Source organism: Vitis riparia, chromosome 8 (assembly GCF_004353265.1).
Source record: "Vitis riparia cultivar Riparia Gloire de Montpellier isolate 1030 chromosome 8, EGFV_Vit.rip_1.0, whole genome shotgun sequence".
Taxonomy (NCBI): Eukaryota; Viridiplantae; Streptophyta; class Magnoliopsida; order Vitales; family Vitaceae; genus Vitis; species Vitis riparia.
The window spans coordinates 7,988,811-8,002,849 of NC_048438.1; the positions used below are offsets into that span (position 1 = coordinate 7,988,811).

Genomic DNA, 14,039 nt, shown 5'->3' on the forward strand with positions numbered 1-14,039 from the left:
TTGCAATTGTTGCCTTGAGAAATCTTGAAGTACATTAAATGAATGTAAAAACAGCCTTTCTAAATGGAGATTTAAATGAAGAAATATATATGGAGCAATTAAAGGGGTTTTCAGCTCCATGACAAGAAAAGAAAGTGTGTAAATTGATGAAATCTTTGTACGACTTAGAACAAGCAGCAAAACAATGGCATGAGAAATTTGACAGTGTTATTATGTCACATGGATTCAAAATCAATGAATGTTACAAGTGTGTTTATGTCAAAGATATTGAATAGGGTTATGTCATTGTATGTCTATATTAGACGACATGCTTATTGTTGGTAGTGATGATAAGATGATCACATCTACAAAGACCATGTTAAATTCAAGATTTGACATGAAAGACATGGGACTTTCTGATGTAATATTGGGAATAAAAATCATAAAAACATCATATGGACGTATCTTAAGTCAATCACATTATGTAGAGAATATTCTTGGAAAGTTTGATAAAAATAATTTTGGAGTAGCCATATAACTCTACATTTGTCCAAGAATGAAGGTGAGAGTGTTTCTCAAATAGACTGCTCTAAAGTAATAAACAGTTTAATGTACTTAATGAGTTGTACAAGACCAGACATAGCCTATGTAGTTAGTAAACTGAGTAGATGCACGAGTAATCCTGGAGCCAAGCATTGGCAAAGAATTATAAGAATACTAAAGTACTTACATTTTACTCGTAATTATGGGCTACACTATACGAGATATCCAGTTGTACTTGAAGGATACAGTGATGTGAATTGGATATCTGATGTTAAAGACTCAAAATATACTAGAGGTTATGTGTTTACACTATGAGGTGCAGTAGTCTCATGGAAATCCTCAAAACAAACGTTTATTGCCCGATCCACAATGGAATCTGAATTTATAGCACTGGATAAATGTGGAGAAAAGGTTGAATGGTTACGCCACTTCCTAAAGGATATTCCAAGGTAGCCAAAGCCTGTGCCTCCAATTTGCATACATTGTGATAGTCAATCTACAATTCATAGAGCACAAAGCAATATGTATAATGGTAAATCTAGACATATTCGTTGTAGACACAATACCATTAGAGAACTACTCTCAACTGGGGTTATCCCTGTTGATTATGTAAAATCGAAGGATAACATTGCAGATCGGCTAACCAAAGGGTTAAATAGAGGGTTAATTGAAAATTCATCGAGGAAAATGGGACTAAAGCCCATAAAAGAATAAGTCGATACAATGGATACCCAACCTAGCTGACTGGAGATCCCAAGATCTAGGTTCAAAAGGGACAACTAAACTATAAAGACTATGTTAGATCATTGTGGGGATCTTCCCTTGTCCATTCCTATGATGAAATAGTGATACTCGTAAGAGGAAATGGTAAACTATGCTTTTAATGATCCTTATGCATCAGAAATTCGAGTAAGGTAATGTGAGTTACTCTTAATTAAGAGATCACCTATGTAAGAGTGAAGTGGGGCCGTTTCTAAGGGAATTGAATAGGGTACAATTCTTATTAAACTCGTACAAAACCAGGCATATGTTCATGGACAAAATGAACATAATAGTAAGAACTAAATGTGTTAGGAAGATTCCTGTGTGAGATATGTCATCGTCTACACAAATGAAAAAATAGTTCAAAGACATCATGTCTACTGTTTAGTTAGTAAAGTAAACATATTTCCACAAGGGAAGGTTAAAAAGGTAACACCTACTTTTCTTATGCAAGTTTCAACCGTTGAATTTTATCACAAAGTCTGTCATGTCTTTAGTCGTTAATTTAATTCATGTGGGGAATTGTTGGAAATTTAACCCATTCTTGAAATTGGAAAATGTGTAGGTACTTTAAATAGGTGAATGAATTTAACCAATTCTTGAAACCTAAAAGCCTCAAGAAGCCAAAATGTTTTGTCTTCTTGAAGGTGAACAATATTTTTCTCCTCTTTAGAAGTTTATATAAAGAGAGACTCAGACTCTCTTTTAGGGTTAAGTTTTTGAATTCTAGCGTCGAAATCATCAAATCTTTTTTTCTTTCTTCTATTATGATAGAGTCAGACACAGTTCAATTTGTTAAGAGTGGTTATAAGGTGTTGTTGCTGCCACTCAAAAATCGTTTTATCTTGGGAGACAAACGTCTTGCAACTCTCAAAGCACCAATAGAGAAGGTGAATCTGTTTTAAGGAGATTATGGCTTCACAAGACTCGATTTTGTCTCTTCTTCCTTCTCTGTTCATTTATTTATTTATTATTATTATTATTCCTTCTTTCTTTCTTTTCCTTGTCTGACAGATTAACTAGATATGGTTTACAATATTTTTGTAGATGACGGGGATGGTGGTGGCATGGCTGTAGAAGGGCTTGATGTGGAGAACTTTGGTTTTCCATATGCTCATTTTGAATCTCCACATCCCAATTTTCAAAATGAATGAAGACATGAATTTTATATTTATTAGTATGAAAAAATATTCATGAATACTCAAACATTGACATGTTATATTTTGAGTAACTATTGAAGTGTTATGGTTGACATTTATATTATGATATTATCTATTATGGATAATGTGTTAACAACTCTTTGATAATTTGGTCATTGTTGGTTTATTGCTCATATTTTGATGTAGGGTAGTAATAGTTTGATTATTTGATAAATATTGGGTTGATTGACATTATGAATGTATAACACTTTATATTGTGTTAGAGAAATGATAAATGATGATTGATGACTTCTATAGGTAAAAAAAAAAAAAAATGTGAAAAAACTAAACAAATCGAGTAGATGCTGTCAAGATTTAGATAGAATTTATTTTTTATTTTAATAATATATAAAAATATATATTTATGATGTCATCAGTTCAACTGTGGTTCAACTGTCGATCCAACCAATAAACCGTGAACATGTAACTTTTTTTATTCAATGACCAATCTGATTCTAAAAACCTTGCATAATAGAGACTAGGATTCTACCTCAATGTTATTTTTCTTCTTTGGATGTCCAAGGACACTAATCATGAGAAAGACAACTCCAAACCTAAGGGTATTTAACCCTTCTTAGAGTCCTGCGTCATGCACTTTACCAAATGTTTTTTAGTGTAAGAGACATAGCATAATCTTTTTTTTTTTTTTTTTTGATAAGTAAGAGACATGGCATAATCTTCCTATTCTTACAATCCCAAAGGGCTTTAAACATAAGAATATATTACACCTCTTCTATATTTTCATCTACAACTAAGTAGACAAACATATCTTGTCAGATGACAATATCCCTACATTATTCAAAATGAGTAGATTGTCATCTATATACAAAATTTAAGAGCACTATCATGCTTCCTTGCTCCTTCTTGTACACACAAGGCCCTTTGCTATGAAAGTCTAGTTGGTGTATCTCATAAATGAGATGCCCCGAAATGGATTTGAGTATTGCTACTATTAAAAAGGTTTTTTCTAAACAAGTTTCAAACTATTAAAAATGACCCTAGGACAAATTTTTGTGGTCTATACATGTTTGATTGGTAATGAGATATGATAAATTATTCTATGTTATATTCAACTAAACACGAGATAGTATAATTAGTATGATATATTATCTGTCATCTTTTTTATATCCCTTCTATGTAGATATAAATTCATTTTTTATCTGATTTTTTTTATAGTTCTTATTTTACAAAATTAAAAATTTTAAATTTGTGGTTAAAAAAGAAGAATTAAAAAATATATATACTTTATGTAAAAACAAATTCATATTTTTTATTAGCAAATATTTAAATTTAATATAATTATTATTTTAAACCAATATCAAATATTAAAAAAATAATATATGTTTTATTTTAATTTTTAATTCATTTGCAAACTAAATATAAATATAACATTATATATTTATATATTATCTTAAATTATCATGCCGGTTGTATATATATCTAAGAGTTATTATATCTTATTAGAAATAATATCCTAATATATGCATTTCATATATGATGGATATAATATCCTAATAAATATTTTATCATATCTTGTATTGTAACAGTACTTAATTCGTTTTTAGTGGAAGTGTTTTTTTTATAACTGTTTTTTAAATAAACACCTATAAAGTATTTTCTCAAAAAGCAGTAGAAATTCTATTTTAACTTTTTAAAAGCATGGTCTAAGTGTGCATTTTGAAGTGTTTTTATTCGACATGTTTTTAATGAAAATATTTTATTTAGAAGTATTTTTAAAAGAATCACTTATTTCCTCAAAATAAAAGCCCGAGACCCCAGAATTTCACCCATACTAATCATAGTTCGAGGAATACGAATACGAAGGAACTCCAAAATTTTTAAGAACAAAAAGTTGGTCATTCACCAACCAACTCTTGAGGGCGCCTACTCTTACTAAATAATAAGTGTTTCTTGGTAAAATACTACAACTAATTTTTCAAAATTTTGAAAGCGTTTGCTAAATTTTTTTCTATTCCTAAATTTTTTTTTTCAAAAAACTATTTTTCAAACTAGAAGTTTTAAATACGTCCATACGGACTCTTAGGCATAATCTAAACCCCAAGACCAAGGTTTTAAATAGGGTTTTTGGGAGACAGAGAAGACCAACGCTGCGCTCATCCATGGCCAACTTCGCATCTCGAAGCGCTCAGCTCCGATACTTCCGTCGGTATCTCTGCTCTCGCGCTCTCAATCGATGTTCCTCCACACAGCCATCATCCCCACTCAAATTCTGCAATCACTTCTCTTCCCAATCGGTTCGTATTCTCTGCCTCTACCATCTACACCCATTATGTAATTGGATTTACACCTAGTGTAATTTTGCATCTCTATTGCCTTCTCTGTTTTGTTACTGAGGAAAAAAAAACTCCCGTTGGTTGGGTTGGAACGCATTGGAATTAACAGTCGATTTTTATTTATTTAATTATTTTTTGGAAAATGAATCTTTTTTCTTTTAATATTTTTTTAGTGCAGCGGTTACTTGAGGCGATTGTTGGTCTTTGTTTTTTCGAGTTTTCTTACAAAGCAAACAGAGGGTAAATGTCTGATGTTTCTAGTTATTGTTTTTTTCCTTCCTTTTTCCAGATTATGCCTCTTCGACCTGGAATCCAGACTCTAATGATGCACCATAGATATCTATGCAGTACAGCTGCTAAATCTGATTCTGGGGAAGGGCAAAAATCGGATCAGAGCAGTGATGCCGGAAAAGCTGTTCGAGGCGGGGTAATTATATTTATACTGAATTTATTCCGTCACATTTTTTTTTCTCTTTTTTTCTTATGTTCTATTTGATGTGAATTCAAGTTGATTCTTGACTAGGAAATGCGACCACTATTGGTTATTACTCTTGTCAATTTTCTGCAATGGGCTGCAAAATAGGTTGATTTAAGTTGTGGTCAAGAAAGGGTTTGCTGCCAAATCTTTTCAAGCTAAAGGATCTATCCTATAAAACATTTTTGTGCAAAACTATGAGAGAAAGAGGGGTTTTTTTTCCCTCATGTATGAAAAATATGTATTTAAATTTAAGTGTAAATGAAGTTGCTTATTGTTAGACTTGGTCTTGGTTTGGCCCTTTTTATTTCGTATAATGGGTATAGAGATTCTGTTATCGGTTTCATTGTTAGTGCTGCATCAAGTTTTATACAGATATAATTGTTTTCAAATGCTTCAAATGTGGACCGTTCACTGTAGTCATTTTTTTTTTAAATCTTTTCCTTATAAAATGTTAAAGAGTATCTGCCACAAACAGTTTCACATGTCAAGGCATTTCAATTTATTAATTTCATTGATCTTGAGAATTAAAGTGATTTTCTGAATTGTTCATTGCAGCCTGTTTCATGGTTGAGCTTTCTTTTGCTGATTTTCACTGGAGCAGGATTGGTATTCTACTATGATAATGAAAAGAAACGACACATTGAAGGTAGATTACTATGGTGAGTTAGATATATGCATAGTTGTTAAAAACTTACGATACACGATGCACGATACAATACATTTTTTATGGAAATTGACACATATCACCATCCATATCTTATTTTAAAGTGTAGCTTACAACATTTATACAATACACGATCCGATGCCTGATATTACGATACAATGATCCATACATCTTCAACTATTTTCTATAATTTAAAAAAAAAAACAAATTAATTGTTTTTTTTGTTAAAAGACTTTATTATATTAATTATTTAGAATAGACTAAAATAGTAAAAATCGATTATAAAAAGGAAAAATAGGTGATAATGTTGTGCGAAAAATTGCATTCTTGGTGCCAAATACTATATTAGAAGTCAAGTAAGTTTATTTTTATAATGAATATTTGAGAATTTTCATTTGAATGGTTTAAATATTGACAATGAAAATAGTGGTGATTAGTGAATAAAAAATTTTACTTAATATATTACTTTTTTTTATTTCTTTTTTGATGGAAAAGGAATGATGACGAGTCTGAAAAGTTAGAACTTTGAAGATGATACATATATATATATATAACAATACAATAAGTGCATATGTCTAGTTAGAATTAGGAACAAAAAAACATAGTTAAAAATTGAACAAGATTATTTTTGTGGATTATGTGATAAATTTATATATTAAATTTATATTTTGTTAATTTGAACTTGTCAAAATTTTAACATTCAATTTTTTCATATGATATGATATAGTTTAATTATTTAAATCCTATTATCTTCCATAAAATTGCCCTTGAGGCCTAGCTCAAGTGGTAAAGGGATGGGGAGGGTTTGTGAGAAGTTCCAAGTTCAAGTCCCATTGGGGACAAAATTTACCTATATAAAAAAAAAAGTCTTCCATAAAATTGATTATATATTACTGTTTTTTAATAGATTTCTGATTGGTTTGCAGTGAAAAGGTACTTTGATCCTTAAGGATTATTTATCGTTTCTTCAATTTTTTTACATGTTCTAATTGAAGGTCTATTTCTGCAGAAATAAATGCCTCCTCAACTGCAGTAAAAGAGGGACCATCTGCTGGAAAAGCAGCCATTGGGGGCCCATTCAATCTTATCAATGATGAGGGCAAAAATGTTACTGAGAAAGACTTTTTTGGAAAATGGACATTGATATATTTTGGTTTCACTCACTGCCCTGATATCTGCCCAGATGAGCTAATAAAGGTGGCTGATGCAGTTGATAAGATAAGTAAGTGGCTGACATTTCCCCATGATTGAGCTCTGCTACATTTGAAGTCACAAAATTGGAAACATTAATGCCATTTGAGAAACTGTAATGCATCCCATGTGTTTCTTAAGGACAATGACATGGTGTTTTTTCATCCTCTGGTTTTGATTGTAGTACAAATGGTCTCAAAATTGGATGAAAATTTTCCTTTGAGATGTGACTAATTTCAAGGGCATATGAGACTAGTTTTGTCTTAGTGTTGCCTTAAATTTTTTACATGATAAATTCTTTGGCAAAGACTTCTCTCTCTGATAGAGAAAAAAAAAAAAATCTTTTTGAGGCCTTTTTTGAAAGGTGATTAAAATGAAAAATGGGAAGAAGAAGAAGAAGAAATGAAGTGTCCAATAGCTAATGCAAGTAAATGGAGATGTTAAGCTGAACCCTTTGTTGATAGCATGGGGATTGGTTGCCTAGATAGTGTTATTAGATTCTACTTTTCCATATTGTTTGTGCACCGGCATTTACACTCCATCTGTATATGGGTTTTGCACCCCTTTTTTGCTAGGCATTTATTCTAATAGATCTATCCTAATTCACAAGTTAGAAAAAAAAAGGGACAAGGTCCAGATCATTTTCCAGGTTGCAAGATACATGTTGGTTGGAGGAGAGGTCAATTGCTTTGAATTTTATTATTAAAGATTCCCATCTTATGCCATTTCTGCAGTTTTGTTGACTTGAACATGTGATGGTATTATAATGTTACCAATTTTAACTTTCTTGTCTTCCCATGTTTCCAGAGGCAAAAATAGGGGTTGATATTGTGCCTGTTTTCATCTCAGTTGATCCTGAGAGAGATACTGTTGAGCAAGTGCACGAATATGTCAAAGGTACTGCTTTAGATTGGATTTCTCAGGCCATTGTAAAGAAAGCATTACTTAAAATAGTTGCAAATGCTTCTAGAAACTGTGGCTAAATTAATTTGTTTTGCTTTATCTTTTACTGACCCAGAGTTCCATCCCAACTTAATTGGATTAACTGGTAACCCGGATGAGGTACGGAAAGCTGCTCGTGCTTATCGAGTTTATTATATGAAGACAGAAGAGGAAGGCTCAGACTACCTTGTAGATCACTCCATCATGATGTGCGTATTACCTTCTTGTGTATCCCTTGCCGAAAATTTTATACTATTTAATTATGTCATCTCACCATCTTTGTTTATATTATGGGCACAGGCTAATTTTATAATTTTTTTTATGAGAATTTTATCATTATTTTTTTAATGTGTCAATAAGTTACTGTGTTGCATAGATAGAACATGTCCTGCTGGGGCAAATAGAATATTTTAGAAAAGAGTTAATAAAAAGGGGAGCACCTTCTTGCACAAGGAGTATACAAAGCAGAAAACATGACTGACAAAAGAGAGATTACAACAGGCTAGAATGCAGCATACCCCATACCCAAACAAAAAATGAAATCTGTAAAAGAGGAATGAAATCTGTAACCGGGGTTTCTAAATTTTGATTGCCTTATGAGGGTGTCTCTATGTGTGATTAGTAGATTTGGTTGTCGTCCATATATGCCTTGGTGTTGTCAAATATAATAATAAGGTGGTCTCTAACCATGGATGGTCTTGTCAAATTCTAATCTTATGGTGGCTGTGGAAATCTTATGCAGGTACTTGATGGGTCCTAAGATGGATTTTGTGAAAAATTTTGGGAAGAATAATGATGTCGATTCACTTGCTAATGGGATAATCGAAGCCATGAAGAAATACAAACCCTAAGATTACTACTTCATGGTTGCTTGCTGAAAGACATTTTTTAGTTCTTGAATTTTGGAGCATCGCCTCAGGCAAAAGCACTTACAATTTTCCCCGGTATTTATTTTTGTTTCCTTGCAAATCTCTGTTGTAGGAGGATGTTGATATGATAAGTTGGTAAACTCTACCAGATATTGGGAAATTGTTTCGATAGATAAAGTTGATTGTTGATTACTGTTGGCATATAAGTCTCATAGATCTGCTTGGGAAGATCTAGAAAGGCACCATCTATTGGAAGAGTTGTTCTTCTCGTCTTATTTGTTTGATTGGGATATTTCCAGCACCATTTTTGCCAATGTTCTTCCTAAGTATATCTGAATAAATACACATCATATTCTAGTAAATATCATCAAATTTCCTTCAACTCATAATTATCACCATGTTTGGTAGTTGGAATGGGGAGTGGAATGGAGATCTAATTTATTCTCACCATTCCTATAAAAATAATTTTAACATAAATGAAATCTTGATTCATACTCATAAGTAGGACCTTATCTTCATGGAAATGATATAAAATATGTTAAAATTACCATTTTAATTCTTTATTTTCATTAGGTTTGTATGATTTATTTATGGTTAATTTTTGTTTTTTAAGTAAATATCATTTTTCTTCATCTTAATTTTTTTAGCCAAAAACTCTTTAAAATAAATAGAAAAAACAACTATTTTAAATTATATATAAGTGTTATAACTGAAGTAATGAATGACATCACATTAATTATAATAAATGTTAATTAAGTATTATTTATGATTTTCATTAATACTCGTTAATGAAAACCATTAATGTTATTTATGAGTTTCATTAATATTCATTAATGGGAATATTAATGGAAGTCATTTGGAAAAAGTGTTTTCCATCCCCTATAATATGTATCATTAGGTAAGAAAGAAATTTTTTATTTACTCTCATTCTTTCTGTCTTTCATTCTGTCAACTTTCTCAACTCTCTTCTCTGATTCCTTCTTCCCATTATATATAGTGTTAAAGTAAAATATATTTTATCTCTACTACTTTATTTGCATTGCATTTATCCTTGTTTTACAACACGTTATCAACACGAACTGCTCTAAAGGTAATTCTCATATCTTAAACTTGAAGTTATTTATATAGAATAAAATTTTACATATTTATATTATTGTTAATTTGTTTTGTTACATATTGTTAAAAGTTATAAACAAATTATTTGATTATATTTGTAATCAAAGTTATAACAATGCTATCAATTTATTATAACTCATTCTAATAATATTGTTTTATCATATATATATATGAAGTTATTTGATAATGTCGAATCTCACAAAACTTGAATTTGTGGCACTTGACATTTTGGGAAAGAACTATCTATCTTGGATTCTTGATGTTGAAATACATCTTGATGCAATGAATCTTGGAGCCACGATCAAAGAAGAAAATTAAGCATCCCTGCAGGATCGTGCAAAAGCATTGATTTTCCTTTGTCATCACCTCCATGAAGGTTTAAAATTACGGTAATGGACGTTCTTACTCTATGGAGTAATTTGAAGGAAAGATATGACCACCAGAAAACTGTGATTCTCCTAAAAACTCGATATGATTGGATGCACCTGAGGTTGCAGGATTTTAAAATTGTTAGTGAATATAACTCCACACTTTTCAAAATCAGCTCTCAATTAAAGTTGTGTGGAGAAAAAATCACAGAAGAAGACATGTTAGAGAAAACTTTTACTACATTTTATGCCTCAAATGTGCTCCTACAGCAGCAATATTGAGAACGTAGATTTATAAAATATTCTGAATTAATATCATGTCTTCTTGTTGCTGATAAAAATAATGAGCTTTTGATGATAAATCATCAGTCTCGTCCAACTAGATTTGAGTCATTCCCTGAAGTGAATGTAATATCGTCCCAAACTTGTGGACGTGGATTAGGACGTGGTCGTGGTTGCGAAAGAAATCCTTGATACCATGGTTCTTATAGTAAAAATTCATCAAATTCTCAGAAAAGGAAAGTCTTATTGCATCACCAGAAATGGAACAATACTGAGGCAAAACAAGAAAATGGGAAGTGTTTACAAGATAAACCTCTTAAGAACCATGAGAATAATTGTTCTAGATGTGGTATGAAGGAGCATTGGTCATGTACCTATCGTACGCCCAAACATTTGGTTGACCTTTACCAAGCATCAATAAAAACAAAAGGAAAAGAGATAAAGATGAACTTTACTGATGGTGATGGATTGGACCTAACCTACTATGACATTGATTTTTTTGGAGGTCTCAGTGAAAAAACAGACCATTTAATAAATGATGAGAAAATTAACATTGATTGATGTTATTTTATATATCAAATAATATAGTATTATGTCTTATATTTACATCTGATTTTCTTTTGTTATTTACATTATGTCTTGTTTTTTTTTTAATATTAGTTATATCTAAAATCCATGTGTTATTTGGTCTCAAGATGAATGAGGATGATGTATGTCTCGCAGACTATGCAACCACGCATACAATTCTTCGAGATAAAAGATATTTCCTTGAATTGACATTGATAAAAGTTAATGTAAGTACCATATCTGGTACTACAAACTTAGTTGAAGGCTTTCGAAGAACAAACATAATACTACCAAATGGAACTAGATTCCATATAAATGAATCTTTATATTCTAGCAAATCCAAAAGAAATTTGTTCAGTTTTAAAGATATCCGCAAAAATGGAAATCATATTGAAACTATGAATGAAGATAATATAGAATAAATTTACATTACTTTCATTATATATAGTCAGAAGCTTATAATGGAAAAACTCTCGGCTTTCTCATCTGGGTTGTATCATACAACTATAAAGCCTATAGAATCATATGTTATCGTGAACCAGAAATTCAACGACCCAAAAAGTTTTTGTCTTTTGGGATGACAGGCTAGGTCACCCAAGGTCTTCGATGATGCGTCGAATAATCGAACACTCACATGGGCATCCACTAAAGAACCAGAAGATTCTTTCGTCCAATGAATACTCATGTGTTGCCTGCTCACAAGGTAAATTGATAATCATACCGTCTTTTACTAAAGTCATATCTGAGTCACCAGTCTTTTTAGAAAGAATACATGAGGACATATATGGGTCTATCCATCCACCATGTGGACCATTCCGTTATTTTATGATCTTAATAGATGCTTCTACTAGATGGTCACATGTTTATCTCCTTTCTACACATAACATTGCCTTTGCTAGACTCCTTGCACAAATAATCAAATTATAAGCACAATATCCAGATTATCCAATTAAGACAATACGTCTTGATAATGCTGACAAATTTACTTCTCAAACATTCATTAACTATTGCATGTCAGTAGGGATAATAAATATTTAGCATCCTGTTGCTCATACTCATACCCAATATGGTTTAGCAGAATCCTTCATCAAATGTCTCCAATTAATTGGTCAATCATTACTAATGAAAACCAAATTACCTACTTCCACCTGGGGACATGCTATTATGCATGCTGCAGCTTTAATCCATACTCGACCTACAACTTACCATGAATACTCCCCTTCACAACTTGTGCTTGGAAAACAACCAAATATCTCTCACTTACGAATCTTTGGTTGTGTAGTATATGTACTAATTGCACCTACACAACGCACTAAAATAAGTCCCCAACGAAGACTTGAGATTTATGTAGGTTTTGATTCTTCATCTATCATAAGATATCTTGAACCTTTGATAGGCGATGTTTTTACAGCCCGTTTTGCGGATTGTCATTTTAATGAGAGTGTTTTCCCGTTATTAGGAGGAGAAAAGTCGATTCCTAAAGAACGACGAGAAATTAGTTGGAAGACATCTACTATGACCCATCTTGATCCTCGTACAAGTCAATGGGAACTAGAAGTTCAAAGAACCATTCATTTGCAAAATCTTACAAATCAACTACCAGATGCATTCATTGATACAAAGAAAGTGACAAAGTCACATATCCCGGTTGCAAATACTCCAACACGGATTGATATCATGTAGGACAGTTAAAAAATGAATCTAAGATATGCCTGAAGCATGGTAGACATGTCGGCTCAAAGGATGTAACTCCCCGGAAGAGGAGAACACAAGAAAAACTTAGTACTTTAGAAGAGGTCATCAAAATGGCTGATCAGTTTAAAATTGATAAATCTATAACCCCAAAAGAGGCACAAATAATACAAAAAACCCCTAAAAAGGCACATATTGAACGAGAAGCCCTTGAAGAGGCACAAGTACCTAAAAATTGTGAGATCTCAGTAAGTTATGTACACACGGGAGAAAAATGGGATCGAAATACTATTGTTATTAACAATATTTTCGTTTTCCAAGTGACCTCTGATATCATAAGAAATTATGAAGATCTCAAACCACAAAATGTGGAAGAATGCTAACATAGAAATAATTGGCCAAAATGGAAAAAAAAATTATACAAGCAGAGTTAAACTCATTAACAAAACGAGAAGTCTTTGAACGTGTAGTCCAAATACCTGAAGATGTAAAGCCTGTTGGGTACAAATGGGTATTGATACGAAAGCACAATGAGAATAATGAGATCATAAGATATAAAACGCGATTAGTAGCACAAAGTTTCTTGTAGAAACCTGGTATTGACTACAAGGAAACATACTCTCCTGTCATGGACGCAATCACATTTCGTTTCTTAATTAATTTGGTAGTCTCAGAAGGACTAGATATGCGTCTCATGGATGTTATCACAACATATTTATACGGATCCATGGATAATGATATATACATGAAAATCCTTGAAGGATTTAAATTCCCTGAAGCAAATAGTACAAAGCCTCGTAGCATGTACTCAATCAAGTTACAACGATCCTTGTATGGATTAAAGCAATATGGACGCATGTGGTACAATCGCCTTAGCGAATACTTGCTAAAAGAAGGGTATGTGAATAACCCTATATGCCCATGCATCTTCATTAAAAAAATCAAAAACCGGATTTGCAATTATTATAGTGTATGTTGATGACTTAAATCTTGTTGGAACTCCTAAAGAGCTCACAAGAACAACAAATTACTTGAAAAAAGAATTTGAGATGAAAAAATCTTAGAAAAACAAAATTTTGCATTGGCTTGTAGA

At 31.9% G+C, this 14,039-nt stretch overlaps 1 protein-coding gene across 2 annotated transcripts; it reads left to right on the plus strand.

The window, feature by feature from the left end:
* Window positions 1–4,533: 4,533 nt before the first annotated feature.
* LOC117919812 (protein SCO1 homolog 1, mitochondrial) lies at window positions 4,534–9,205 on the plus strand. Of its 2 annotated transcripts, none has more exons than XM_034837075.1 (7): window positions 4,534–4,738; window positions 5,067–5,204; window positions 5,811–5,901; window positions 6,929–7,141; window positions 7,960–8,007; window positions 8,129–8,261; window positions 8,795–9,205. In XM_034837075.1, the coding sequence occupies exons 1-7, from the start codon at window positions 4,604–4,606 to the stop codon at window positions 8,901–8,903; spliced, it is 867 nt and encodes a 288-aa protein (XP_034692966.1). In that variant the 5' UTR covers window positions 4,534–4,603; the 3' UTR covers window positions 8,904–9,205. The 2 variants fall into 2 exon arrangements, with proteins under 2 accessions (XP_034692966.1, XP_034692965.1); XM_034837074.1 differs by having other exon boundaries at window positions 4,536–4,738; window positions 7,918–8,007.
* The last annotated feature ends 4,834 nt before the right edge of the window (window positions 9,206–14,039 follow it).

Bases quoted from the DNA above. Each gene is read 5' to 3' on its own strand.
- LOC117919812 (XM_034837074.1), top strand. From the start codon at position 4,604: ATGGCCAACTTCGCATCTCGAAGCGCTCAGCTCCGATACTTCCGTCGG. The intron at 5,205-5,810 runs GTAATTATATTT...TGTTCATTGCAG, and splicing joins GAAAAGCTGTTCGAGGCGGG to CCTGTTTCATGGTTGAGCTT. The intron at 5,902-6,928 runs GTAGATTACTAT...CTATTTCTGCAG, and splicing joins AAAGAAACGACACATTGAAG to AAATAAATGCCTCCTCAACT.